General features: G+C 41.6%; 1 protein-coding gene across 3 annotated transcripts in view; it reads right to left on the bottom strand.

The window, feature by feature from the left end:
• Window positions 1–2,162: 2,162 nt before the first annotated feature.
• The window catches only part of LOC126810644 (ankyrin repeat domain-containing protein 17), a 47,245-nt gene continuing 22,904 nt past the window's right edge, over window positions 2,163–26,503 (bottom strand). For 2 of the 3 annotated variants that reach the window (XM_056099148.1, XM_056099146.1), the window contains exons 15-32: window positions 25,369–26,385; window positions 22,311–22,456; window positions 21,449–21,591; window positions 20,394–20,499; window positions 19,612–19,719; window positions 18,985–19,160; window positions 18,132–18,390; window positions 16,225–16,445; window positions 15,478–15,596; window positions 14,764–15,087; window positions 13,398–13,506; window positions 12,715–12,831; window positions 11,045–11,209; window positions 8,033–9,639; window positions 5,632–5,790; window positions 4,478–4,686; window positions 3,523–3,681; window positions 2,163–2,611 (exon numbers count right to left, since the gene is read on the bottom strand). In XM_056099148.1, coding sequence (XP_055955123.1) covers window positions 2,579–2,611; window positions 3,523–3,681; window positions 4,478–4,686; window positions 5,632–5,790; window positions 8,033–9,639; window positions 11,045–11,209; window positions 12,715–12,831; window positions 13,398–13,506; window positions 14,764–15,087; window positions 15,478–15,596; window positions 16,225–16,445; window positions 18,132–18,390; window positions 18,985–19,160; window positions 19,612–19,719; window positions 20,394–20,499; window positions 21,449–21,591; window positions 22,311–22,456; window positions 25,369–26,385 — 5,177 coding nt within the window. In that variant the 3' untranslated portion in view covers window positions 2,163–2,578. The remainder of the gene's footprint in view (window positions 2,612–3,522; window positions 3,682–4,477; window positions 4,687–5,631; window positions 5,791–8,032; window positions 9,640–11,044; window positions 11,210–12,714; window positions 12,832–13,397; window positions 13,507–14,763; window positions 15,088–15,477; window positions 15,597–16,224; window positions 16,446–18,131; window positions 18,391–18,984; window positions 19,161–19,611; window positions 19,720–20,393; window positions 20,500–21,448; window positions 21,592–22,310; window positions 22,457–25,368; window positions 26,386–26,503) is intronic. The other variant, XM_056099147.1, reaches the window with a different exon arrangement.

Below are 26,503 nucleotides of genomic sequence, written 5' to 3' on the forward strand. Positions count from 1 at the left end.
CGTACCATTATTTCAAATAATCGTACGGGCAACTTGCCAATCGTACATTATTTATACTAGTAAAATATTGGACTCGTGTGACATATTTCACTGTAAAGGCACGTGCGGAGTGTCTCTATTTTAAGTCGTTTAATGGTCTTGAGCTTAAGACATTGCGTAATATATTATAAAAACACTCGGTGGGCCTACGTCCCTCTTGTTGTTGCAATATATTACTTAATGTCTCGCTCTCGACCATTAAACAATATTTAAATCTGGCTTGGGAAGATGTTATTATTTAAATTATTCACCTACTATAGGCAATCAAGGCTTGTTTCAACATACTACCGATATTTAAGCAGATTTAGTAATTAAACACATCATTTCCATGGAAAACAATTACAATGAGTCATTTTTAAGCTCCTATTAAAATACAGCAATTGTTTTCCAAAGAACTGTTAAGGTTTTTTTTTTTTTTGGCTTGTTTCATTAATTTTCTATAACAAAATAATAAAAAAAAATCAATAAAAGTAAAAAAATCAATAAAAATGGTAAATGGTATATTCCTAAAACTCTGTCACCTACTTGTTTGTTTTCAGTTCTTTATGAAACAAGCACCAGTATTCTTAATTGGATGCATAATGATATTATCGGCCAATCGTATCCAGTGTTTCAATTTTTATCTCAAATATTTGTAAACACAATTATTCGTAAAAATAAATAAAAGAAAAAAAAAATATATTTGAATTCTGTTGTTTATCTGGTGGAATGATGCCAGGCGTCTGTGATGTACAATGAAATGGGGTTTAATGTCCCACTTTTCTGTGACGAACAGTTTATTTCAACAAATTGTGGGGGTTTGGATGGCCGATTGGTTAGCATGTGCATGCTGTATCATGAGGCCTGTCATTGAGTCAACTGGCATGGTTTCGAATCCCCGGTTGTACGTGACAAGGATTAGGGTTGCCTGTCCAACCTCGTGGGTTTTCTCCGGGTCATCCGGTTTCCTCCCACTGCTAAAGACCCCTACACACAAGCGAATTATGGAAATAAAATTAAAACCATGTTAGTCCCGAAATGACCTAGTTTGTGTCGAGTGGACGTTAAACCCCATTTCTCTCTCAACAAATTGTTTGCAAGTAGTGGTCTTCAGCTGTGGGAGGCAAGTCACAGGGTTGGGCAGGGAGGCAAGCTACCAGGTGGAGCAGGGGGGTTTTGGAGGGAGGCAAACCACCAGGTTGGGCAGGGAGGCAAGCTACCAGGTTGAGCAGGAAGGTTTTGGAGGGAGGCAAGCCACCAGGCCGGACAGACAAACCTCCTCCTCTTCAGACACAAGTGTGGAATTGAAACCACAGCGATGCTACAGCTTACTCTGATTTAGAATTCCAAAGTTCTTTTACGTTGATGTTTTTTGTTCAATCCCGAAAACTAGACATTGAACCTTGCAGGCACTCTGTCCTGGACCATTTTCAAGGGGACACACATCAAGGTGCTGCCAAGACTGCATGTGCATTTTATCCTTGTCTCCATATTTGATGACTTCTGTTTTTAAGAGTATTTATAAGATATATGGGAGCTATTATTATAGGTTGGTCCATTGAAGCCTACCTTTAGGTGGTTGAATGGTTAGCACGTAGGCGTTGTATCATAAGTCTGTCATTAAGTCAACTGGGGTGGTTTCGATTCCCCAGTTTTATGTGACAAGGAGAAGGGTTGCCTGTACAACCTAGTGGGTTTTCTTGGGTCCTCCCACTGCTAAAGACCCCTTTTCTGCGATATCAATCTCAATGGAAGTCAATGTTAAACAAAAATGAAATAGGGTTTAACATCCTACTGTTCTGCTCCGACTGGGCTAATGAAGACAGGCATATGCTGTAACAGTATGCTCTGAAGGAAATTTGGCCTACTCTTATATTGAATTCCAACTGCCAAGGGATCTTTTGTGTGCAGGCGGATGTATACATGGGACCACTGTTTTCCGTACCTTCCAAATGACTAGACAACTGTCCTTGTCAGGCCCTCCTTCCTGCACCACTGACAAGGGAAAAATCCTAATGAACTTTCTCAGAGATCAAACACGCGACCTCCAGCGTCTTACCCACCAAGGCGTCTTACCCACCAAGGCTCCTCGATGTTAAACACTAATAAAATAAAAGGGTATGGAGAAGAGGCAAAAAACTCCAAACATTTTTCATAGCTTCAATCAGAAGTATTTTTTATTCATACATTTTTTTTGAAACATTCTTTCTTTCTATTATCAAAGAAAAAAAGCTATTTTGAGAGAAGAACGTGGGCACAAATACACAATATAGACGATCAGTCGATACATCCTTTAAGTGTTAACCATAATATTAATAATAATAATAATAATAGCACGAATAGGGGTTAATCAGAATATTCAACACAAATTAACCCCCTATATATATATATATATATATAATTATATATATCAACCCCTTCCAACATCACCATAGCAACCCCTTCCAACATCACCATAGCAACCTTACTACATCAAAATTATTGGTAAGAGAAAAACCAAAAAAAATATCGCTTTCATTTCGAAAAAAAGAAAAGTAAAATGGTTTGTGAAAGAATCGTATTACATGTTTCCCTGCTGACTCCACGCCCAGGTCTGAAAAAAAAAATAAACAAAAACAAAAGTTATTTAGCACTTTCCAAGATTCGATTTGGATTATTTCCCTTGTTTGACATCCTAACTTAGACGCCAACTGGCAGACTAGCGCTATTCGTCAAGACCGGTCGCAGTATTTCTGTTGCGTCTTTCTTGTAAATCATAATATTTTTTTATTTTGAGTAAAACCTGTATCATCACAGGCCCAGTCTGGTAATCACTACCAAAGAGGGGAAACCAACGTGTACATTGGAAATGAAATGAAATGGGGTTTAACGTCCTACTGTTCTGCTCTTAAACTGGGCTAATGAAGACGGGCATATGACATACAGTGTGCTATGAGGGAAATTTTGCCCGGGCAGCGGTGCTATGGCCTACTCTTATATCGAATTCCAACTGCCAAGGGAACTTTTACGTGCACGCCAATGTGGACATGGGACCTCGGTTTTTCGTACCATCCGAACGACTAGACAACTGTCCTTGTCAGGCCCTCCGTCCTGCATCATTGACAAGGGGAAATCACGCCGGAAAATCTGGATGAACTTTCTCGGCTAATGCAGGGATCGGACACCTAACCTCTAGGCTAGCGAAAACGTGGTTTAATGTCCTGTCCTGCGCAGACTGGCCCAATGAAGACCTGCATATGCCATACAGTGTGCTATAAGGGAAATTTGCCAGAACAGCCAAGTTTGTTTTTTCTGTGCATGCCAATGTACACACGGTATCTCAGATTTTTTGTCCCATACGAAAGACTTATGATAAAAGATCCTGATGAACTGTCTCGGTCAACACTGGGATCGAACACATGACCTCCAGGTTAGCGAGCCAACCTCTTACTCACTGAGCCACTGCGGCTCTTTCTTCAAAGAAATACAAACGTTTCTCACATCAAACTCACATGAAATACTTACCCCATTTTCTATGGAATCTTGTGTTGGTTGTTTAATACCCGAGTTCCAGAGATTGGGTAAATTATCTCCAGACATACGTGGTGCCATCATGTGTTGATTGGGAGGATAATGGCCCGGTACACCGCCATTCGCAAACATCGTCACCATACTTGCCGTCTGCTTATAAAATAACAAAAGACATATCAATTTACTGGGGTTTCACAGGTGGCCAGGTAAAGGTGTGTAAAATATTTTCACATATTTATTATATCATCCGAAGGACTAGACAGCTGTCCTTGTCAGGCCCTCCGTTATGCACCACTGACAAGGGGAAACCATGTCGTAAAAAAAAAAAATTGATGTTGGAGAGTGAGAGACAGAGAAATGGGGTTTAACATCCACTCGACACAAACTAGGTCATTTCGGGACTAACATTTGGTTTTTAATTTTATTTACATAATTCGCTTGCGCGTAGGGGTCTTTAGCAGTGGGACGAAACCGGAGGACCCGGAGAAAACCCACGAGGTTGGACAGGCGACCCTACTCCTTGCCACGTACAACCGGGGATTCGAAACCACGCCAGTCGACTCAATGACAGACTTTATGATACAGCGCGCACACGCTAACCATTCAGCCATCCAACCCCCCTGGAGAGTGAGAGACAGAGAAATGGGGTTTAACATCCACTCGACACAAACTAGGTTATTTCGGGTTCAATTTTATTTCAATAATTTTGGGTCTTCAGCAGGGGGAAGAAACGGGACCTGGAGAAAACCCACGAGGTTTGATAGGCGACCCTACATCTTGTCACGTACAAACGGGGAATCAAAACCACGCCAGTTGACTTAATGACAGACCTTATGATACAGCAACCCACACGCTAACCATTCAGTCCCCCCCCCCACTCCCCAATATATAATGCATTGTAAATGGAAAGATGTAAATAGGTCCAAGAGACTTGTATAAGTAGACTTACAGGTAAGTTTGGATCAAGCTGTGGTATATTTTCATGATAAGATGTTCTTTCATGAGGTGTATCGTTAGTTGGAGGTCCTCCTCCTGGTAAAGAGTTTAAATTATATACCATATTACCACCCGTTATCACTGATGATGTCATGACAGACGACGACATTGAGGCAGCCGTCATTAAATGCGTTGTTGATGGCACCCAATCATGATTCACTTCTAAAATAAAAATATTAAACAATTTTATTAACGATTTAGACAAAAGGGACTATTTGTTATTGCGATACAAAAATGAAATAAAATGAAATAGGGTTTAACCACCTACTGTTCTGCTCCGGCTGGGCTAATGAAGATTGGCATATGCCATACAGTGTGCAATGAGGGTATATTTTGCCCGGGCAGTGGCACTATGGCCTACTCTTATATCGAATTCCATCTGCTAAGGGATCTTTTACGTGCAAGCCAATGTATACACAGGCCCTCGATTTTTGTCCCATCCAAACAACTAGACAGCTGCCCATGTCAGGCCCTTTATTGTGATACTCGTAAGAGACTCATTAATTGGGACTATCAGAGACAAATAGAAGAGGACTCGGAGAAAATCCACAAGGTTGGACAGGCAACCCCACTCCTTGTCACATACAACCGGGGAATCGAAACCACACCAGCTGACTCAATGACAGACTTTTTGATTCAACATTCGAGCGCTAACCATTCGGCCATCCAAAAACCCTAAGTTACTTTATGATCAATGAAATAAAATGGGGTTTAACATATAAAGATGAGTATATGCCGTACAGTGAAGTTACGGCCCTACTCTTATTTCCTTTATGTGCAGGATAATGTGTATATGGTACTGTTGTGTTGGGATCACTACCTTCTAGATGCCTTCTATATATCAGCACGTGGATGGACGGTCATATTCATATCTCAAACCCCCTTATATATTAAAACAAGACATTCTCGTGGTACGACCACACTTCGAAGTATGTGTGCCTTTTATTAACTTCAATATATATATTACAGAGGAGAGTCGACAGGGGCAGATAACTCCCATCTCACGTAACTTATATTACAATAATGATCATCCAGTAAAGGATCAATACGACAGTACCTCAATTTTTGTCCCATCCGAATGACTATATTCATAAATGGCTTTCCTACCTTGATTCATCTCCCACAGTTTCCCAAAATCTCGTCCAGCAGCAAATTCTAGAGATGATCGACCTGGAGCTTTACGATGTGCTCGCTCTACTCCGATTGGTCGAGGTACCCGCCGATCTTCTAATGAGGGTTTTACTTCATTTACTGGGGCGGGTCTCTCTAAAATACAAATAAAATATCATGTTTTAAACAATTATTGATCAATTTGTTGATTATTATTTTATTAATATCTGAAATATTTAAATATTAAAGTTTAACGTTCTACTGTTCGGCTCGCACTTGGCTAATGAAATGAAATAAAATGAAATGAAATGGGGTTTAACGTCCTACTGTTTTGCTCCAAACTGGGCTAATGAAGACGGGCATACGCCATACAGTGTGCTATGAGGGAAATTTTGCCCGGACAGCGGCACTACGGCCTACTCTTATATCGAATTCCAATTGTCAAGGGATCTTTTACGTGCACGCCAATGTGTACATGGGACCTCGGTTTTTCGTCTCATCCGAATGACTAGACAGCTGTCCTTGTCAGGCCCTTTGTCCTGCATCACTGACAAGGGGGAACCACGCCGGAAAATCTGGATGAACTTTCTCGGCCAATGCAGGGATCGAAATAATTGCAATAATCAAGGGTAATAACTCTATCAGAAATTGTTGCAGTAGAAGATTGTGTTTCACTGGTCTAAACAATGTATATAAGTTTACAGCAGATCGGAGGGGACAACAAAAAAGAAGGTCACACGTGTACTCCTCATTGGCAAGCACTCTTGACATTTAATATTAGTTGTGTTTAGGGGAATGCCACCATCGGGGCAAAATGTTTAGGACGACAAACTAGTGTATACCTGTTTCTATTAGAGAGAATTGGGGTTTAACATCTACATGACACAAACTAGATCATTTCGGGACTACAAAATGAAATGAAATGAAATGGAGTTTAACGTCCTACTGTTCTGCTCCTAACCTGGGCTAATGAAGACGGGCATACGCCATACAGTGTGCTATGAGGGAAATTTTGCCCGGACAGCGGCACTACGGCCTACTCTTATATCGAATTCCAACTGCCAAGGGATCTTTTACGTGCACGCCAATGTGTACACGGGACCTCGGTTTTTCGTCCCATCCGAACGACTAGACAGCTTTCCTTGTCAGCCCCTCTGTCCTGCATCACAAGGGAGAACCACGCCGGAAAATCTGGATGAACTTTCTCGGCCAATGCAGGGATCGAACACCCGACCTCCAGGCTAGCGAGCTAGCGTCTTAACCACTTAGCCACGTGATCCCCTTCGGGACTACAATATGGTTCAATAATTTGCATGCGTGTAGGGGTCTTTAGCAGTGGGAGGAAACCGGAGGACCGGGAGAAAAGCCACGAGGTTGGACTGGCGACCATACGTCTTGTCACATACAACTGGGGAATCGAAATGAAATGAAATGAAATGGAGTTTCTGGGGAATCGAAACCATGCCGGTTGACTCAATGACAGACTGTATGATACAGCGCGCACGTGTTAACCATTCGGCCATCCAACCCCCTTGTCTCTATTAGCCCAGTTGGTGCCGAAATGTAGAATGAGTTTGAGGGAATACCACCGTCCGGGCAAAATGTTCCGGACGGCAAACTGTCTGGTTGTATGCCTGTTTTTATTGACTTGGTTGGTTCAGAAATGTAGAATGTTAATCCCCCGTTTCAATCTGATTAAAATACAGAGGGAGCAAAGAATGTCCGACTGACCAAGACTTAGTAGGGCGCATAGACATCCTGTCTGACCCAAGGTCGACAGGCCATTTTTCTGTCGGACACAAAACCACCTCTATTGGTCCGATGGCGAGTGGTTGCGGACGGACGCGTTTCTTGAGGAATTTGACAAATTTCGCGGTCCATTGAGAGTGTTCCAACCCTGAGTGAAACTATTTGAGGACTTTACGGATGAACAGGTTTTTTTTGTTGTAAATACTGAATTTCCAAGCCAATATTCGGAGAGTTGTTTCAAGCCGACAACGGGCGCACAATCTGATTTAAATACAGATCTATATTTCGTTTCTTTATACTTCCGATGGCCTACATTACATGAAGATCTGACAAGTTGTAGCAATAGGTCGTGTCCGAGGTCATACGAGCAGCTTTTGACCCTATGACGTGAGACATTTGATTACCCAATCATTACTGATGTTTCTAGTGGATTACCACAGTTCCGTGCAAAACATGCCTAAAGCTCACTGTAACAGACCGCTTCATTGGGTAATCCCTCACACCATCCAGAACACGTCAATGATAACAACTCTTCAAGATCCTAGTGTAGTAAAGACAAACGAAATTTTGAACTATAAAAACGAAACGAAATAGGATCTGTGTTTTAACCAGATTACCCCCATTTCATTGCTGCCGTATTATAACATACCTTGTATAGTACCTATAGAAGGTGCGCTGTTCGGTCTACCAAGCTGTGGCATCATGGGAGAAAGAGCTCGCTGTATCTGTTGTACAGGTGGAGGAGGATTAAACGCCCCGCTACCTGGATTCATATTATGGGATGCAAGCTGCTGAATAATGGAGGCGATGTCAGCTTTTTGACTCAGCATGTTCAAGTTGTTGGCGTTTAATAGTAGTAACGATTGCTGTACAGTAGGCGTGGGATTTCCGTGCATGGGGGGAACTCGTGGAGATCTCTGTAAATTGGGTGGAATACCCATACCCATGTTCTCCATGATGGGTGAGTTTTGATTTCCCGCCAGGTGGAAGTCGGGAGCATTCGGATTTAATGTGCTTTTGATTTCCGGAAGGGTCATTGGTTGGTTTGGAGTACTGTATTCAGCTTTTTGACTAGTGGACAACGCGGCTAGCGACTGTTGATTCATCTCCATGGGTCCATGGTTACGGGGAGACAGACCGCTGGGAGTCGAGTTATTTGATCGCGGAGAAATCATGCTGGGATATCCAGGAGCTCGACTGAAATCATGCTCGGTCATCGGATTCATGTTATTTATAGGGATGTGAAAATTCCTTATTGTTGGGACTTGAAGCTCCTGTTCTTGTCTGAATTGAGGTGATGCCGTTCGTCCGAGTTTGTAGCCTGGTGCTTTAGCCTGTAGGGCTGGATCCATCATATGATCATTGGGTATCGGACCCGATGGGTGAGAGTTGTTTATCATATTTGTGGAAGTGGACACGACGCCCGCTTTCGCAACGCTCGCGAAATTCATCTTATCTTCTTCTTTCTTCATGAAAACATTGCTAATAAAGGTGTTGAAGGGGGAGTATTCTCCTGGAGTGGTTGCTGGGGAAACAGGGGGAGCATGCTGCTGACTAGACGTTACAGCATGACTAGCATGAGAGGTTACTATTGGTAACGGTTGATGTTCCGACTTGGTTGTCGTTCCGGGTCTTTGTAACAGACGTATAGGTCCCGGTGTCGGCTGGGTTTTATTTGGCATCTTTCCAGACATCTGGGGTCGGTTGTCCACCCGTTGACCTGTAATTGTTGATGTCGTGGTAACCATGACCTTTATACCTTGATTGTTGTTATGGGAAACGGTTGTCGTGGAAACAGTAACTACAGGCGTTTGATGTCTCTCTGAGTAAATCTGAATTCCGTTTTTATCGTACCCCATGGGTCCGCTGGATGGTGGCGGATTCATGAAGAGTTTTTGGGGACTTTTTCTTGGTGATGCTAACGGAGTTGGGTTAGGATCTTGCCACATAGATACAGACATGGGAGGTTGTGAGTTGACTTTTGCATGAGTTGGCGTTCCCATACCCTGACGGGCCTCGTTACTTCTTGTTCCTGATGATTTGACAGGCGCATTGCTATTGGCCGAGTTATGACTAACAGATGCAGCGTTAAAAGTTCCAATCGGCATATCAGCTGAGAATGTGTCAATGACTGGAGGTTTGTCAGCCTTCAACTCCGCTTTCGTTTCTCCGATGATCTCGGCCAATTCCTTCTCTGGATCTTGTACCAATGCTGTTATCAATGCATGGGCTTGTCGTGTCGCCTCTAACGAACCTCTGAAATAAAAAATATCAATTTGATCAGAGTAGAAGATTAACAGAAAATAAAACATTTTGTTAGCTATGTTAGGGTGACCCACCATAAATAAATTTCTCCAAATATCTCGACAATTACTCCACAATATTTATATATAAATACCAAGCCCTAAATCAGTTTCACACAATTATAGTCACTAAATAAACGATCATGTTGTACTTAATAAGCTATGACCATTTAATGATCTATAAATAATAGACTGAAACTGGTTCAACGTTTCGTCCATAACATCCAGACACTTTTGAGTAAAATATAGGTTACGGGCCCTTGCTTTGAAATTAGTCTCGCTTAACCAGTGTACCGACTATTCTACGTCTGATTGACAGGTCGGGATAATCAAGACTACCTTTTTACGAAACATAACAGAAAGCTGGAACAAGAAATTGAATTTAGAAAAACGCACGTTAGCCAGCTCAACAATTGTTTTAAGAAGCTTGTAAAAGTAAAATGAAACTACTGCTAGTATCATGTTCCTGCTAACGAAAGTGATTCAGAGCTATTATCTGTACTAAACCGAAAGATGCCGCTCTTAACGGTACAGTTAATGATAAAGCAATTTAAAAAATAAAACGAACGTAATTTCTAAAGCTGCTGTATTAACCAAGAAGCTAAATTTTACTGCTATTCAAAATGGTCAACAATAGATTTTTTACGGCTGTAATAGTTGACAGATTTGTAGAGAATTGCACGTGCCATGGCTATTTATAGTATCATACAGTCCACTGCTGATAGTTCGAGACAACCACTGAAGCGTGCACATTAGCCGTGTCGAGACCTACTTTCTGTAGAGTGCAGGGGTCACCCTAGCTATGTAGATAATATATATATATATATAGAGAGAGAGAGAGAGAGAGAGAGAGAGCGAGAGATATATATGAATCAAATATATTATTTCCATAATTTGCTTGTGCATATTAGTGGGAGGAAACCAGAGGACTTGTTGGAGAAAATCATGGGAGGTTGGAGCCTACTCCATGTCTTGACAAATGAAATGAAATGGAATGCTCTGTTATGCTCAGACTGGGTTAATGAAGACGGGCATACCGTGTACTGTGAGGGAAGTTTTCCCCGGACTGCGGCACTATGGCCTACTCTTATATTGAGTTCCAACTGCCAGGGGATCTTTTACGTGCCCGCTAATGTATACACAGGACCTTGGTTTTCCATTCCATCCGAACTACTACATGGTTGTCCTTGTCAGCCCTATGTCCTGCATCATGGACAAGGGGATACCATGTCGGCAAATCCTGATGAACTTTCTCTGTCAATGCAGGGATAGAACATGTGACCTCCAGGCTAGCGAGCCAGCGCCTTACCCACTTAGTCAATGTGGCTCCCGGGCGTATAATAAGTAGAGGAACGTACTTGATAGTGATGGATCGTTCTCCCATTCCTTTCTGTTTCTCTACTTCTACATGAGCCCCTGATACATCTCGTATAGCGTTAATATTACATCCACCACGACCAATCACACGACTTATAGCATTTGCTGGAACAGATACTTTCTTTAATCTAGAAACACACGGCATTCTGAAACAATCAAATATAAATATTATAAAATCAATCCACAGAAAAAATACTGCAAATATATATTAAAATGATACACATACAAAATATTTCTTTAACAATACATTATGCAAGAGCTAAATCTGCCTATTGCAAGTCTTTCTTTAGGTTTGAAATGTTATAGAAATTATCAATTAGACCCTTATTTACACGACAAGTTCAATATCAACTCTGTGGACCCAAGGATGGCTTGGATACAGTTTGGATTTAAAGAGTCGTTCACTTAAAATTAAATCAATAAATGGCAGACTAATCTAACGTTTACCGTTAGTCACTGACATTACTACCGGAGACTGGTGATCTGTGGCCTGCGAAGTGCCGGTACCATAGCCATTGAGAACGTTACTTGATATTCGAGAATATGTGTGGGTGGAGTAAATCAAATGACCGGCAATGCTAATAGATGGCGCAGACACAACTGATGCCTATTTCTAGTCCAATCTGCCAACACTGACAATTCCATTCAGAATAAAGTAATTTGACTGAAATTTTCAATATTTTCTTTTATCATCATCAAGTTTTTTTTAATTAATATAGCAAGAACGGCCAATTCTTTTATTAAGCTCTTAAATAATGTATCTTTAAATAGTCATGTAAAATTTAGATAGGGAGCTGGACGTTCTTGTTATTATAATTCAAAACTAGATGACAAAAGAATATATACTTTATTCTGATCAAAGTTATGAGTGTAGGAAGTTTTGACAAGAAATATCCAAGTACAATTGACATGATAATAGATTGTCAGCCATTTTATTGAGTGGCATCCAATTGGTCTAATCAATTCAATATCAATCTAAATAAAATACAGATCTATATTTCGTTTTGTTTGTTTGTACTTTCGATAGCCTACACTACATGAAGATCTGACTGCCCTATGACGTCAGACATTTGATTAACCAATCAGCCTTGATGTTTCTAGTGGTTGACCCACAGTTCCGTGGACCTCACGCCAAAAACTTGCCGTAACAGACAGTTTCATTGGCTAATCCTTCGAATTATCCAGAACGCAGGTTATACAACAACTCTTCCAGATCCTAATGTAGTAAAGACAAGTAAAACGGAATTTTGAACTATAAAAAACGAACGAAATAGGATGTGTTTTAATCTGATTGATTCGATATCAAAGTCATCTGATAGCCTAGAGAGTTGACATGTGAATAAATGTCGCTTGGCATCATTTTGACATAGAGCGATTGTATTGCTTAAACAGCCTGTTGACAGGTTTCGCACAACCGTTGTATTGTTTAAACAGCCTCTGACATATTTCGCACGACGGTCGTTTCTTGTAAACAGCCTCCGACATATTTCGCACAACGGTTGTATCCTGTAAACAGCATACAACATATTTCGCACGACATCCGACATGTTTTGCACGACGATTGTATCGTGTAAACATCATATGACATGTTTTGCACAACAGTTGTATTGTGTAAAAATACACTGCTTTAACAATGACTCCCAAAACTTACTTTCTAACTACTTCCTTCCAACCTTCTTCTTTTTTCTGACCTTTTTTGGGACTAGTTGACTGGTTGACCTTTGATCCCAGGTTGTTATGGGAACCAGCAGTGGCTGTTTTATCAGTGCTGTAATCAAGATATAATAGTTTTATATAACAATATAAAGAATGGACCGGAACTGGTGCCGTCTAATTTAGACTGACCATACTAATAAAGACAGGCATACATCAAGTATAAACGTGTGCTATTTGGGGTAAAGAGAGAGAGAAATGGGGTTTAACATCCACTCGACACAAATTAGGTCATTATTTCAATAATTTGGTTGCCTGTAGGGGTCTTTAACAGTGGGAGGAAACCGGAGGACCCGAAGAAAACCCACGAGGTTGGACAGGCGACCCTAATTCTTGTCACATACAACCGGGGAATCAAGACCACGTCAGCTGACTCAATGACAAACCTTATGATACAACGCGCACGAGCTAACCATTCGGACATCCAACCAACGCCTAATGAAGACAGACAAGCATTCATTATGTATAATATTTGTGCTATTAGAAGTAAAGTTTGTCTGGAAAGCAATTATTTGCACACAGGACCTTGTTTTTTTCATACCATCCAAAGAATTAGACACCATTTTGTGCCAGCCCCTATTCTGATACAGAGAGTTAGGTTATTTAATCTGAATAACTTACACATTGTTGATTTTGATCTTGTCCAGTTTTTTAGTAAGTTTTTGAATTTCTTTATCTGGCAGTTTCATACTTGGAGGGATTGTACCGAAATCATCTAAATCACCAATACCTGTAAACAGTTATAATATATAACATGTCAGAGAGAGAGAGCGAGAGAGAGAGAGAGAGAGAGAGAGGGAGGGGGGGTAGGGGTCTTTAGCAATAGGAGGAAACCAGAGGACACAAACTAGGTCATTTCGGGACTAACATGTGCTTCAATTCTATATCAATAATTCACTTGCGCATAAGGGTCTTTAGCAATGGGATGAAACCAGAGGACACGGAGAAACCCCATGAGGTTGGACAGGCGACCCTACTCCTTGTCACGTACAAGCGGGGAATCGAAACCACACTAGTTGACTCAATGACAGACCTTATGATACAAAGCTAACCATTCGGCCATTCAACCTCCCCTGGACAGGAATACTCAGGTTATTTGGGAGAAGAATTTTCTCTTCCTATCTATTAAGTAAACCTCTCATATGGTCTCTGGGGTGAATATGTCACAGAAGATCTCATTGCCCAGACAGCAGCAGTAATTTCCGCCTATTCTCCTGTTTGAATTCTGACTGCCAAGGATTTAAATCCCATCAGAACGACCAGATGTCTTGTCAGTGCAAAGCCCTCTTCATCCTACGCCACAGACAAGAGGAATCCAGACTGGAAAGTCCTGAAGATGTTTCTCGGCAAACATCAAGACGCTCTCGTCCCGAGTTACTTTCTCGGTCACAACACCAGAATTTAACCAAGGATCTCCTGATAATTGAGCATTTTGAAAGCGAAATGGGGTTAAATTCCATTTGAAATAAACTAGGTCATTTCGGGACTAACATGGTTCAATTTTATTTCAATAATTTGCTTGTGCGTAGAGGAAATCAAAACCACACACCTTGACGCAATTAAAGAAAGAAAATATGATACAACGTGCACATGTTAACCAAACTGAAAACCAGGATATTGTTTTTTCATATGGCCTAAATCTTACATAATGCATCTTTAAAAGATTATTATTATATTTAATCATCATCTATATTTAAAATACAAATGTGACATCATCCTTTGATGTTGGCGTACCATTATTTCCAATAGTGTACGGGAAACTTGCCAATCGTACATTATCTATACTAGATGAAATATTGGACTCGTGTGACTTACTTCATTGAAAAGCACGTGCGGGATAGTGTCTGTATTTTAAGTTGTTTAATGGTCTCGAGATAAAGACATTGTGTAATATATTGAAACAACACTTGGCTAACGCCTCATGTCTTATCAATATATTACTTAATGTCTCGCTCTCGACAATTAAACCATACTTAGTAACAGTTACCTGTGTTATGGTTGGACCGATATACAAGGTCATTTTTCTTGACGCGTCCCCCGCTACTACTGGACGATGTGGTCGTCGACGTCACAGCTCCCATACTCACAGTCGTTATCACATTAGCTGTTGTTGTTATCGTTAAAGTTGTTGTAGCCACAGACTTCCAGTTGCATGATGTTTTCGGTATCGCGTTACGTTTCTCCAACTGTCTCTCTCGCTCTTCGCGACGGTTTTTACGATTTTTTCTCGCCTCGAGACTGGATGTTGGTGCTACTCTAGTTTTACGGTTACGGGCTACAGTTGGTTCAGTGGTGGTAGGTAAGGTGGTACCTGAAACACATTCAATATAAAATACAAGTAGGGGTCTTTAGCAGTGGGAGGAAACCTGAGTACCCGGAGAAAACCCACGAGGTTAGACAGGCGACCCTACTCTTTGTCACGTACAACCAGGGATCGAAACCACGCCAGTTGACTCAATGACAGACCTTATGATACAGAGTGCATACGTGCTAACCATTCGACCATCCAACTCCCCCAATGTAATGGGACTAACATACAGTTCAATTTTATTTCAGTAATTCGCTTTCACGTAGGGGTCTTTAGCTGTGGGAGGAAACTGGAGATCATGAATTGAACCATTTTTTGACTATTATTCAACTTTTACAAAAAAGACTCAAATAATAATCAGAGTATTTAAAGACGTCTTTCTACAAATCTTACCTATGGTAGATGTTGTCGTGGCAACAGGAACTATTAATTTCACAATTTCTTGCTCAATTTTCTCCACCTCATTATGAGCTGATTCTGAACTGTCCGGCTCAGGTGAAGAATATTTACACCTGTAAAAATAAAACACATTTATAGGTGTATTGTTATATTCAGATCCTTGAATCATGGGGTGTTATACAGTTAAATGTGGGTGAAAAGAAAAACAAGCATTCTCCCACACTGATCAGCAGTGGATAGTGATAAGAATGACATCGATGCGACTTAATAAGCCCCAAATATTAACTTTTTTCCTACAGTGTGTTATGAGGGTAATTTTGCTCGGACAGTGGCACTACAACCTATATCGAATTCCAACTGTCAACTGATCTTTTACGGGCACTGCCAACTGATCTTTTACGTCCACAGCAGTGAAGACCATTGAAAATAAAGAGAGAGAGAAAGAAATGGGTTTAACGTCCACTCGACACAAACTAGGTCATTTCGGGACTAACATATGTTTTTTTTATTATTTTTTTTATTTACATAATTCGCTTGCGCGTAGGGGTCTTTAGCAGTGGGAGGAAACCGGAGGACCCGGAGAAAACCCACGAGGTTGGACAGGCGACCCTACTCCTTGCCACGTACAACCGGGGATTCGAAACCACGGCAGTCGACTCAATGGCAGACTGTATGATACAGCGCGCGCACGCTAACCATTCAGCCATCCAACCCCCCCATTGAATATAAAGACACACTTACTCATCTTCCTTTTTATTGATATCTTTTATATTCTTCTTTTTATTCTTCATTCTCTTTCTCTCCCGTTTTTTGGCTTGTACAGCTTTCTTATTCTCCAATTCTTGTCTCTCTTTATCCAGTTCTTCCAGAAGAATCGTGGCGTTTTTATTGGCTTCCTCAGCTTGCCAGTTTTTAGCACTAATTATCGCCTCCATGCACTGTTCACATCTCTGTTGCAATTCCTGATTAGAAAATAAAACAAATAATCAGAAAACAGATACATGATCATTCAATCTGATTAAAACACGGGGATCACGTGGCTAAGTGGGTAAGACGCTAGCTCGCTAGCCTGGAGGTCGGGTGTTCGATCCCTGCATTGGCCGAGAAAGTTCATCCAGATTTTCTGGCGTAGTTCCCCCTTGTCAGTGATGCAGGACGGAGGGCCTGACAAGGATAGCTGTCTAGTCCTTCGGATGAGACGAAAAACCGAGGTCCCGTGTGTACATTGGAATGCACGTAAAAGATCCCTTGGCAGTTGGAATTCGATATAAGAGTAGGCCGTAGTGCCGCTGTCCGGGCAAAATTTCCCTCATAGCACACTGTATGGCGTATGCCCGTCTTCATTAGCCCAGGTTAGGAGCAGAACAGTAGGACGTTAAACTCCATTTCATTCATTCTGATTAAAACACAGATCCTATTTCGTTTCGTTTTTAGAGTTCAAAATTTCGTTTTACTTGTCTTTACTACACTAGGATCTGGAAGAGTTGTTTCTATAACAGGCTTTCTGGTTGATGTGAGGGATTAGCCAATGAAACAGTTAATCAAATGTCAGACGTCTTAGGGTCAAAATCCACTCGTATGACCCCTGATTAAAACACAGATCCTATTTCATTTTGTTTTTTATAGAGTATATAAAGATGGGCGAATTGTCCAGTTATCCTAATTTATAGTGACTAGTTTCGTTTATATTGAACTGTTCACACTAATTTCACTCAATTGGTGAGGTTCTATACATACTATTCTGAAACCTAGGTAAACATTTTACCGGGGTTTAGAGTTTTGTGGGGTTGCCGGGGTGGCTTTTACCGGGGTTTGGTGTTTTGGCAGGGTTTGGTATTATTCCAGTATGTGTATGAAAGATGTAAAATGGATTAGAACCGTATTACAAAATAGAATAATAATTTTTTTCAATATGGGGGTCATTCAGGGAAGAGATGAATTCAAATGAAATAAAATGGTGTTTAACGTCCTACTGTTCTGCTCCTATTCTGGGCTACTAAAGATGGGTATACGCCATACAGTGTGCTATGAGGGAAATTTTGCACGGACAGCGGCACTATCGCCTACTCTTATATCAAATTCAAAGTAGAGAGAGAGAGAGAGAGAGAGATGGGGTTTAACGTCCAATTGACACAAACTAGGTCATTTCAGGACTTACATATGGTTCAATTCTATTTCCATAATTCGCTTGGGCGTAGGGGTCTTTAACAGTGGGAGAAAATTGGAGGGCCCAAAGAAAAACCCATGAGGTTGGACAGACGACCCTACTCCTTGTCACGTACAACCGGGGTATCAAAACCACGCCAGTTGACTCAATGACAGACTTTATGATGCAGCATGATGGGGAAGAATCTCTTGTAACCGTAATATCAAAATACATTTAATTTTCATCTTGGCAGTTTGCGTATCACTAGAAAAGGGCTTTGATCAATTTCTGACTTAATTTAATTTGAAGATTACAGTAATAGTACAAAAAAAAGAAAAACGGCTAATAAAGACAAGCATATGCTATGAACAAAATTTGTCGTGGACAGCAGCATTTCCACTGTCGGAGATCTCTTAAACATGCTACCAATGGCAGATACGGTACCTCTCACCAACGTGGCCCCTATCAGCCTTCTCCCTTAAAATTAACAATTGGGCCTCACCTTATCAGAGACAGTTGCGATATATTTCTGTAATTCAGGATCAGAAGGGAACTGTGAAACGAGCTTCACCAACCATTTTACAATCTTTGTGTGGCCTTTACGAAAACTGGCCATTAAACAAGAAACTTTACGATTATCCATACTGTCGATACTCGCTGAATTCTGAACCAGTAATTGAGCGACATCAAGATGGCCACCAGCACACGCTAACCACAGAGGGGAATTTCCCTTCTTATTCTTCACCTCGATTTGGCAATTTCTGTAAGAAAGAAAAGCAACAGTTAATACAGAGTCAATTTTTCAAAACTCGACAATAAACTAGGTCTCTTGGGACTAACTATGGTTCTGCTGTGGGAGGAAACCAGAGGACCCTGAGATAACGCAAGCGGTTGGACAGGCCAGTCTACTCCTTGTCACATGTAAGTGAGGGCTTGAAACCATGCCAATTGACTCACCGACACACCTTAAGATACAACGCGCACGCATTAACCATTCGGTCACCCAACCCCTCTATTCATGTACAGTAATATGTTTAATATTCTATATTATACAGGGAGAGAGGTATATTTCGGGGCCAACACATGGTTTAATTTTTTTATTTCAATAATTCGCTTGTGCGTAGGGGTCTTTAGCAGTTGGTGGGAATCAGAGGACCCGGAGAAAACCTGCAAGACTGGACAGACGCACACGTTAAACCACTACTGTTCTGTTCCTACTGGCCTAAATGAAGCCGAGCATACACCATACAGAGTGCTATGAGGGAAATTATGCTTGGATTGTCAAGTTTTTTTTTACGTATACGCAAATGTGTACACAGGACCTCAGTTTTTTGTCCAAGCCGAATGAAACTTACTTGATGATAAGAAGTTCAACAAATTTATAATGTCCTTTATCTGCAGCGATGGTTAATGCTGTATCCCTTGACGACGGTACTGGGGGTGCGTTAACATCGGCCCCTTTATCTATCAAAACTTGACCAACTTCTACATAACCACCAGAAGCTGCTTCCATTAATGGAGTTAATCCCGTCTGCAACCAAAAATAAAGCAGGAAATAAATTTTGAGCAATAGTAAGACAAACTACATGATTTAAAACATTGTTGCCCACTCCTACCCCAGCTGTATGTTCCTACCTTTGCTCTATGTTCCTACTGCAACTCTTATGTTCCTACCCCAGCTCTATGGTCCTATCCCAACTCCTATGTTCCTAAACCAGCTCTATGTTCCTACCTTGGTTCTATGTTCCTACCCCAGTTCTATGTTCCTATCCCATCTTAATGTTCCTATCCCACACTTAAGTGTTTCTACCCCAGCTCTACGTTCCTACCCCGGTTCTATGTTCCTACCACAGCTCTATGTTCTTACCTTTGCCCTATATTCCTACTTCAGCTCTATGTTCCTACCCTGGTTCTATATTCCTACCCTGGTTCTATATTCCTACCCTGGTTCTATGTTCCTACCCCAACTCTTATGTTCCTACCTTAGCTCTATGTTCTATGTTGGCTTTTCTATCCACTAACAAACTAACAACTTCATGACGACCTTGAAAACAGGCCAAGGTCAGGGCCGTATTACGATTTGTTTCAATCTGAAAGTAAAGAAACAAAATATAAAAAAACACGTTGATGAAGAATGCTAGCGTAAAATGTTTGAAATAAATTGTGTTTCTAATTTTTAGCACCAATTGCGTCAATGACGGCCTTGCTATGCTTTGGGCTACCAGATAAATGTTTCAATAATTCGCTTGCGTGTAGGGGTCGTTAGCAGTGGGAGGAAACCGGAGGATCCTCAGAAAACCCACGAGGTTGGACAGGGGGCCCTACTCCTCGTCACGTACACCTGAAGAATCAAAACCACGCCAGTTGACTCAATGACAGACGTTATGATACAGCGCGCACACGCTAGCCATTTGTCCATCCAACAGCCCTTATGTAAATATAAGACATTAAGACATAGGTAATGAAAGCCGTGGTGTACTCAATCGGGCATTAATATTATATATAAAGATACAGGTAATGAAAGGTGTGAGGTACTCAATCAGGCATTAATACAAAATACAAAGATACAAGTAATGAAAGGTGTGAGGTACTCAATCAGGCATTAATACTACATACAAAGATACAGGTAATGAAAGGTGTGAGGTACTCAATCAGGCATTAATATTATATACAAAGATACAGGTAATGAAAGGTGTGAGGTACTCAATCGGGCATTAATATCAAGATACAAAGATACAGGTAATAAAATGTGTGGAGTACTCACCTGGGCATTAATATCACTACCCATATCCAATAACAATTTAACAGCAGCAAGATGGCCGTTCATGGCCGCTAACATTAACGGTGAAATACCTAACTTAGAACCAGTCCTGAAAATAATCCATGTACTATAAATAATAGAACTTATAGGCTCTAACTAAGTCATTTTGGGACTAACATATCGTTAAACTTTATTTCAATAATTCGCTTGCATGTAGGATTGTTTAGCAGTGTGTGGAAGCCGGAGAACCCAGATAAAAACCCATGAGGTTCGACAGGCCATCCTACTGCTGGTCACGTACAACTGCGAGAGCGAGCGAGAGAGAGAGGAATGGGGCTTAACGTCCACTTGCCACAAACTAGTTCATTTCAAGACTAACATATGACTCAATTTTATTTCAATAATTCGCTTGTACGTAGGGGTCTTTAGCAGTGGGAGGAAACCGGAGGACCCGGAGAAAACCCACAAGGTTGGACAGGCAACGCTACTCCTTGTCATGTACAACTGGGGGGAATCGAAATCACCCCAGTTGACTCAAATTCTGACCTTACGATACAGAGCTCACATGCTAATTATTTGGCTATCCAACCCCCCTCTACGAATCTAAACCATGATTCAATGACAGATCTTTTGATATGTTTTTCAAATGACAAAATGAAATGAAATGAAATGGGGTTTAACGCCCTATTGTTCTGCTCCTAAACTGGACTTATGAAGACGGGCATACGCCATACAGTGTGCTCTGAGGGAAATTTTGCCTGGGCAGCGGCACTACGGCCTACTCTTATATCGAATTCCAACTGCCAAGGGATCTTTTACATGCACGCCAATGTGTACACAGGACCTCGGTTTTTCGTACCATCTGAACAACTAGACAGCTGTCCTTGTCAGGCCCTCCCGTCCTGCATCACTAACAAGGGGAAACCATGCTGGTAAATCTGGATGTACTTTCTCGGCCAAAGCAGGGATCAAACACCCGACCTCCAGGCTAGCGGGCCAGCTTCTTACCCACTTAGCCACGTGATTTCCTTTTCAAATGACAAAGCTTGTGTGTTTACCTGGAGTTGATTTCTGCTCCATGATTGAGAAGAAGTTTAATGATGTTGACATAACCGCCGGAAGCCGCCAGACTTAACGGAGTATAATCGGAGACATTGCGATGTTCTTTGTTTGCACCTCTCGCTAATAATAACTCGACCACCTACAAATACAAAATACAAATATTTCATTGATACATTTAAAATATTTATCTCCATCCACTACATTCCTCCAGCACCGAAAAGATCTCACATCGGTAATCTGGAAAGGATGACGAACGTTAAAAAATTTTGTATTCATTTTATCTTTGTAAATACTGAAGGAATTTTTTGACTGAGAGAGAGAGTTCAACGTCCACTCGACACAAACTGGGTCATTTCGGACTAACATAGTTTAATTTTATTTCAATAATTCCCTTGCGCAAATGGCTCACATGCTAACCATTCGGCCATCAAACCCCAGTTTTAGACTGATATTATAGCGATCTGACTTTATAGGTATTCTATCGTACCTCATAATATTCCACCTGAACAAGTCAATTCCCCTCCCCAAACAGGTATTCTATTGTACCTCATATCTTTCAACCTGGACATGCCAATTCCCCCCCCCCCCCCCAAATCAGTTATTTTATATTACCTCATAACTTCCACCTGTACAAGCCAATTCCCCCCCCACACCACCCACCCCCAAAATATATATTTTATTGTACCTCATATCTTGCACCAGAACAAACTAATTCCCCTCCCTCTCAAAACAGGTATTTTACCGTAATCTTGTACAAGCTAATTCTCTCCCACCCCTTCCCCCGAAATAGGTATTTCATCTTTCACCTGAACAAGCCAATTCTCCCATTCTTCCCCTAAAACAGGTATTCTATATTACCTCATATCTTCCACCCGAACAAGCTAACGATAATGGTGTATCTTTGGTTCTCTCCGACTGAGCCTCAATATCAGCTCTATGATCTAATAATATCTCGACAACATCAACGTGTCCTGCTGTAGCGGCTAATATCAGTGGTGTAAATCCTATAAAATAAAAACATCACATTTCAGATCTCCATAACTTGAAGAGTTCTAGCATCAGATAAACAACGCACCACCCATGGCTAATACATCATGCAGTGGGATATATGACGGTGTCTACTCTTAGTGAAATGAAGTGTGCTATGAGGGTACCTTCTCTTAGTGAAATGAAGTGTGCTATGAGGGTGCCTACTCTTAGTGAAATGAAGTGTGCTATGAGGGTGCCTACTCTTAGTGAAATGAAGTGTGCTATGAGGGTGCCTACTCTTAGTGAAATGAAGTGTGCTATGAGAGTGCCTACTCTTAGTGAAATGAAGTGTGCTATGAGGGTGCCTACTCTTAGTGAAATGAAGTGTGCTATGAGGGTGTCTACTCTTAGTGAAATGAAGTGTGCTATGAGGGTGCCTACTCTTAGTGAAATGAAGTGTGCTATGAGAGTGCCTACTCTTAGTGAAATGAACTGTGCTATGAGGGTGCCTACTCTTAGTGAAATGAAGTGTGCTATGAGAGTGCCTACTCTTAGTGAAATGAACTGTGCTATGAGGGTGTCTACTCTTAGTGAAATGAACTGTGCTATGAGGGTGTCTACTCTTAGTGAAATGAAGTGTGCTATGAGGGTGCCTACTCTTAGTGAAATGAAGTGTGCTATGAGGGTGCCTACTCTTAGTGAAATGAAGTGTGCTATGAGAGTGCCTACTCTTAGTGAAATGAACTGTGCTATGAGGGTGTCTACTCTTAGTGAAATGAAGTGTGCTATGAGAGTGCCTACTCTTAGTGAAATGAACTGTGCTATGAGGGTGTCTACTCTTAGTGAAATGAAGTGTGCTATGAGAGTGCCTACTCTTAGTGAAATGAACTGTGCTATGAGGGTGTCTACTCTTAGTGAAATGAAGTGTGCTATGAGGGTGCCTACTCTTAGTGAAATGAAGTGTGCTATGAGGGTGCCTACTCTTAGTGAAATGAAGTGTGCTATGAGGGTGCCTACTCTTAGTGAAATGAAGTGTGCTATGAGAGTGCCTACTCTTAGTGAAATGAAGTGTGCTATGAGGGTGCCTACTCTTAGTGAAATGAAGTGTGCTATGAGGGTGTCTACTCTTAGTGAAATGAAGTGTGCTATGAGGGTGTCTACTCTTAGTGAAATGAAGTGTGCTATGAGAGTGCCTACTCTTAGTGAAATGAAGTGTGCTATGAGGGTGCCTACTCTTAGTGAAATGAAGTGTGCTATAAGGGTGCCTACTCTTAGTGAAATGAAGTGTGCTATGAGAGTGCCTACTCTTAGTGAAATGAAGTGTGCTATGAGGGTGCCTACTCTTAGTGAAATGAAGTGTGCTATGAGGGTGCCTACTCTTAGTGAAATGAAGTGTGCTATGAGGGTGCCTACTCTTAGTGAAATGAAGTGTGCTTTGAGGGTGTCTACTCTTAGTGAAATGAAGTGTGCTATGAGAGTGCCTACTCTTAGTGAAATGAAGTGTGCTATGAGGGTGCCTACTCTTAGTGAAATGAAGTGTGCTATGAGGGTGCCTACTCTTAGTGAAATGAAGTGTGCTATGAGGGTGCCTACTCTTAGTGAAATGAAGTGTGCTATGAGAGTGCCTACTCTTAGTGAAATGAACTGTGCTATGAGGGTGTCTACTCTTAGTGAAATGAAGTGTGCTATGAGGGTGCCTACTCTTAGGGAAATGAAGTGTGCTATGAGGGTGCCTACTCTTAGGGAAATGAAGTGTGCTATAGGAAATGAAATAAAATAGGGTTTAACGTCCTACTGTTCTGCTCCTAACCTGGGCTAATGAAGACGGGCATACGCCATACAGTCTGCTATGAGGGAAATTTTGCCCGGGCAGCGGCGCTACGGCCTACTCTTATATCAAATTCCAATTTCCAAGGGATCTTTTACGTGCACGCCAATGTGTACGACTAGACAGGCCCTCCATCCTGCATCACTGACAAGGGGAAACCACGCCGGAAAATCTGGATGAACTTTCTCGGCCAATACAGCGATCGAACACCCGACCTCCAGGCTAGCGAGCCAACATCTTACCCACTTAGCCACCGTGATCACTGTGTGCTATAAGGTACCTTCTCTTAGGGAAATGAAGTGTGTTATGTTGGTGCCTACTTTTTATTTATAGTTCCAACTATTTTTAAAAAAGTATACATTGTACCTCGGTTTTTCATTTGATCCGAATGATTAGAAATGAAATGCGAGACAGGGAGAAATGGGGTTTAACATCCACTTGACACAGACTAGGTCATTTCGGGACTAACATAGTTCAATTTTATTTCAATAATTTGCTTGCGCTTAGGGGCCTTTAGCAGTGGGAGGAAACCGGAGGACCCAGAGAAAACCTACGAGGTTGGACAGGTGACCCTACTCCTTTTCACGTATAACCGGGGAATCGAAACCACGCCAGTGGATTCAATCACAGACCTTATGATACAGCGGCAGCGCGAAAACACTAACCATTCGGACATCCAACCCCTCTGGAATATAATGACAATCTACAAGAATAACAAGTGAAGAGCCCTGGGGAAGAACGATCGAAGTCACTTTTTCAACGAACCCCAGTTAATGGCGCCATCTGGTAGCAAATTATATAAGCTTTCTGTTGAACAATCGGAGTCACATCGAACCAAGGCCCTTCTGAAATGGTATCCCGGACATATACTTTCATCGTACCCTTTATTTGGCCTTAATTTGGCTGAAAAGTGGAAGTCAGTTGTACTGGTAATTATGATTCGTATTAAACATTATTTTGAAGTTGTAATTAAATCCACTCGTTGTTCTGTTCGTGTCAAGTATTCTCGTCCAAAAGTCTTTTTTGCCTTTTATGTGAAAAAACAAAAATGTGTCTTAGATCATTTCTCCCATGGACTCTTCAAATTTTACCAGAATAGAACAACAGTATTGATCTTACCTTTCTTATCACGATGTTCAAGGGTTGCATTCTTGGCTAACAGAAGAGTCACCAGTTCCGCGTGACCTCCAGCACAAGCCAAGGTCAAGGCTGTATCATGATTACTCTCTGTGTGTGCATCCACGTCTATCAACGATGATGGGGGTAGACTGTGGGGAGATGCAGGGGAGGGAGTTGGAGTAAGAGGGGTTGAAGGAGGAGGGGTTATAGCCTCGACACCCAGGATAGACGAGGATTGTTGAACTAGGGTTTGTCCATTCTGATTCTGTTGGACGAGGAGTTGCTGTTTACGATAGATCTGCTTGTTGTTTACTGGTTGTTGGGGTTGTTGTGGATGTTGCGGTTGTTGTTGTTGTTGTTTCATCTGTTCTAGTTGTTGGTGAACTTGTTGTAACTGGATTTGTTGCGGCTGGATTTGTTGCGGTTGTTGTTGCTGCAACTGTTGCAGAGCTTGTTGTTGATGAAGGAATTGCTGCTGTTGTTGCTGGGTGAAGAACTGTTGGGAAACGGGCGTAGGCGCAACCGTCTGTAAAGACTGCTGAGCTAACTGTAACGTACTCGCTTGTTGTACTAACATCGTCTGGTTAAGGATGTTCGTCGGTTGCCCTGACAACTGTAACGATTGACTGATTGCCGTATTTTGGACTAGCTGATTCTGGTGACCAAGGGAGGCCTGAGCTTGCGCAAGTTGTACCTGGGAGAGAGCTTGGGAGGTGACGAGAGGAGATTGGGGAAGGGGGGCCTGTGGTAATAATTGAAGGGCTTGTTGTGGTAGCGCTGGAGAGAAATTTTGCGATTGTAGTCCGTTGTTTAACATATGTTGTAGAAGTTGACCCTGTTGTTGAGGGGTCAGTTGAAATTGAGGGAATTGAAGGTTTTGAGGATTTTGAACTTGAAGGGGTTGTTGACGAACTTGATCGACGACCCCAACAGTCCCTATTGTTGTTGTTGTTGACAGTTGTTGTTGACTGACACACGGTGGATTCACCAAGGTAGGAGGATCGGTTGACGAGGTAACTGAAAGTAAATAAAAAAGATATGTTGCCAGGCAAAGAAACATACGCCCACAGCAGCTAAATTGTCAAAACAGTTGGCAAGGGTTGTTGCATATTTATTCTTTTGTGGGTAATGGGGG

This window comes from Patella vulgata, chromosome 2 (genome assembly GCF_932274485.2).
Source record: "Patella vulgata chromosome 2, xgPatVulg1.2, whole genome shotgun sequence".
Taxonomy (NCBI): Eukaryota; Metazoa; Mollusca; class Gastropoda; family Patellidae; genus Patella; species Patella vulgata.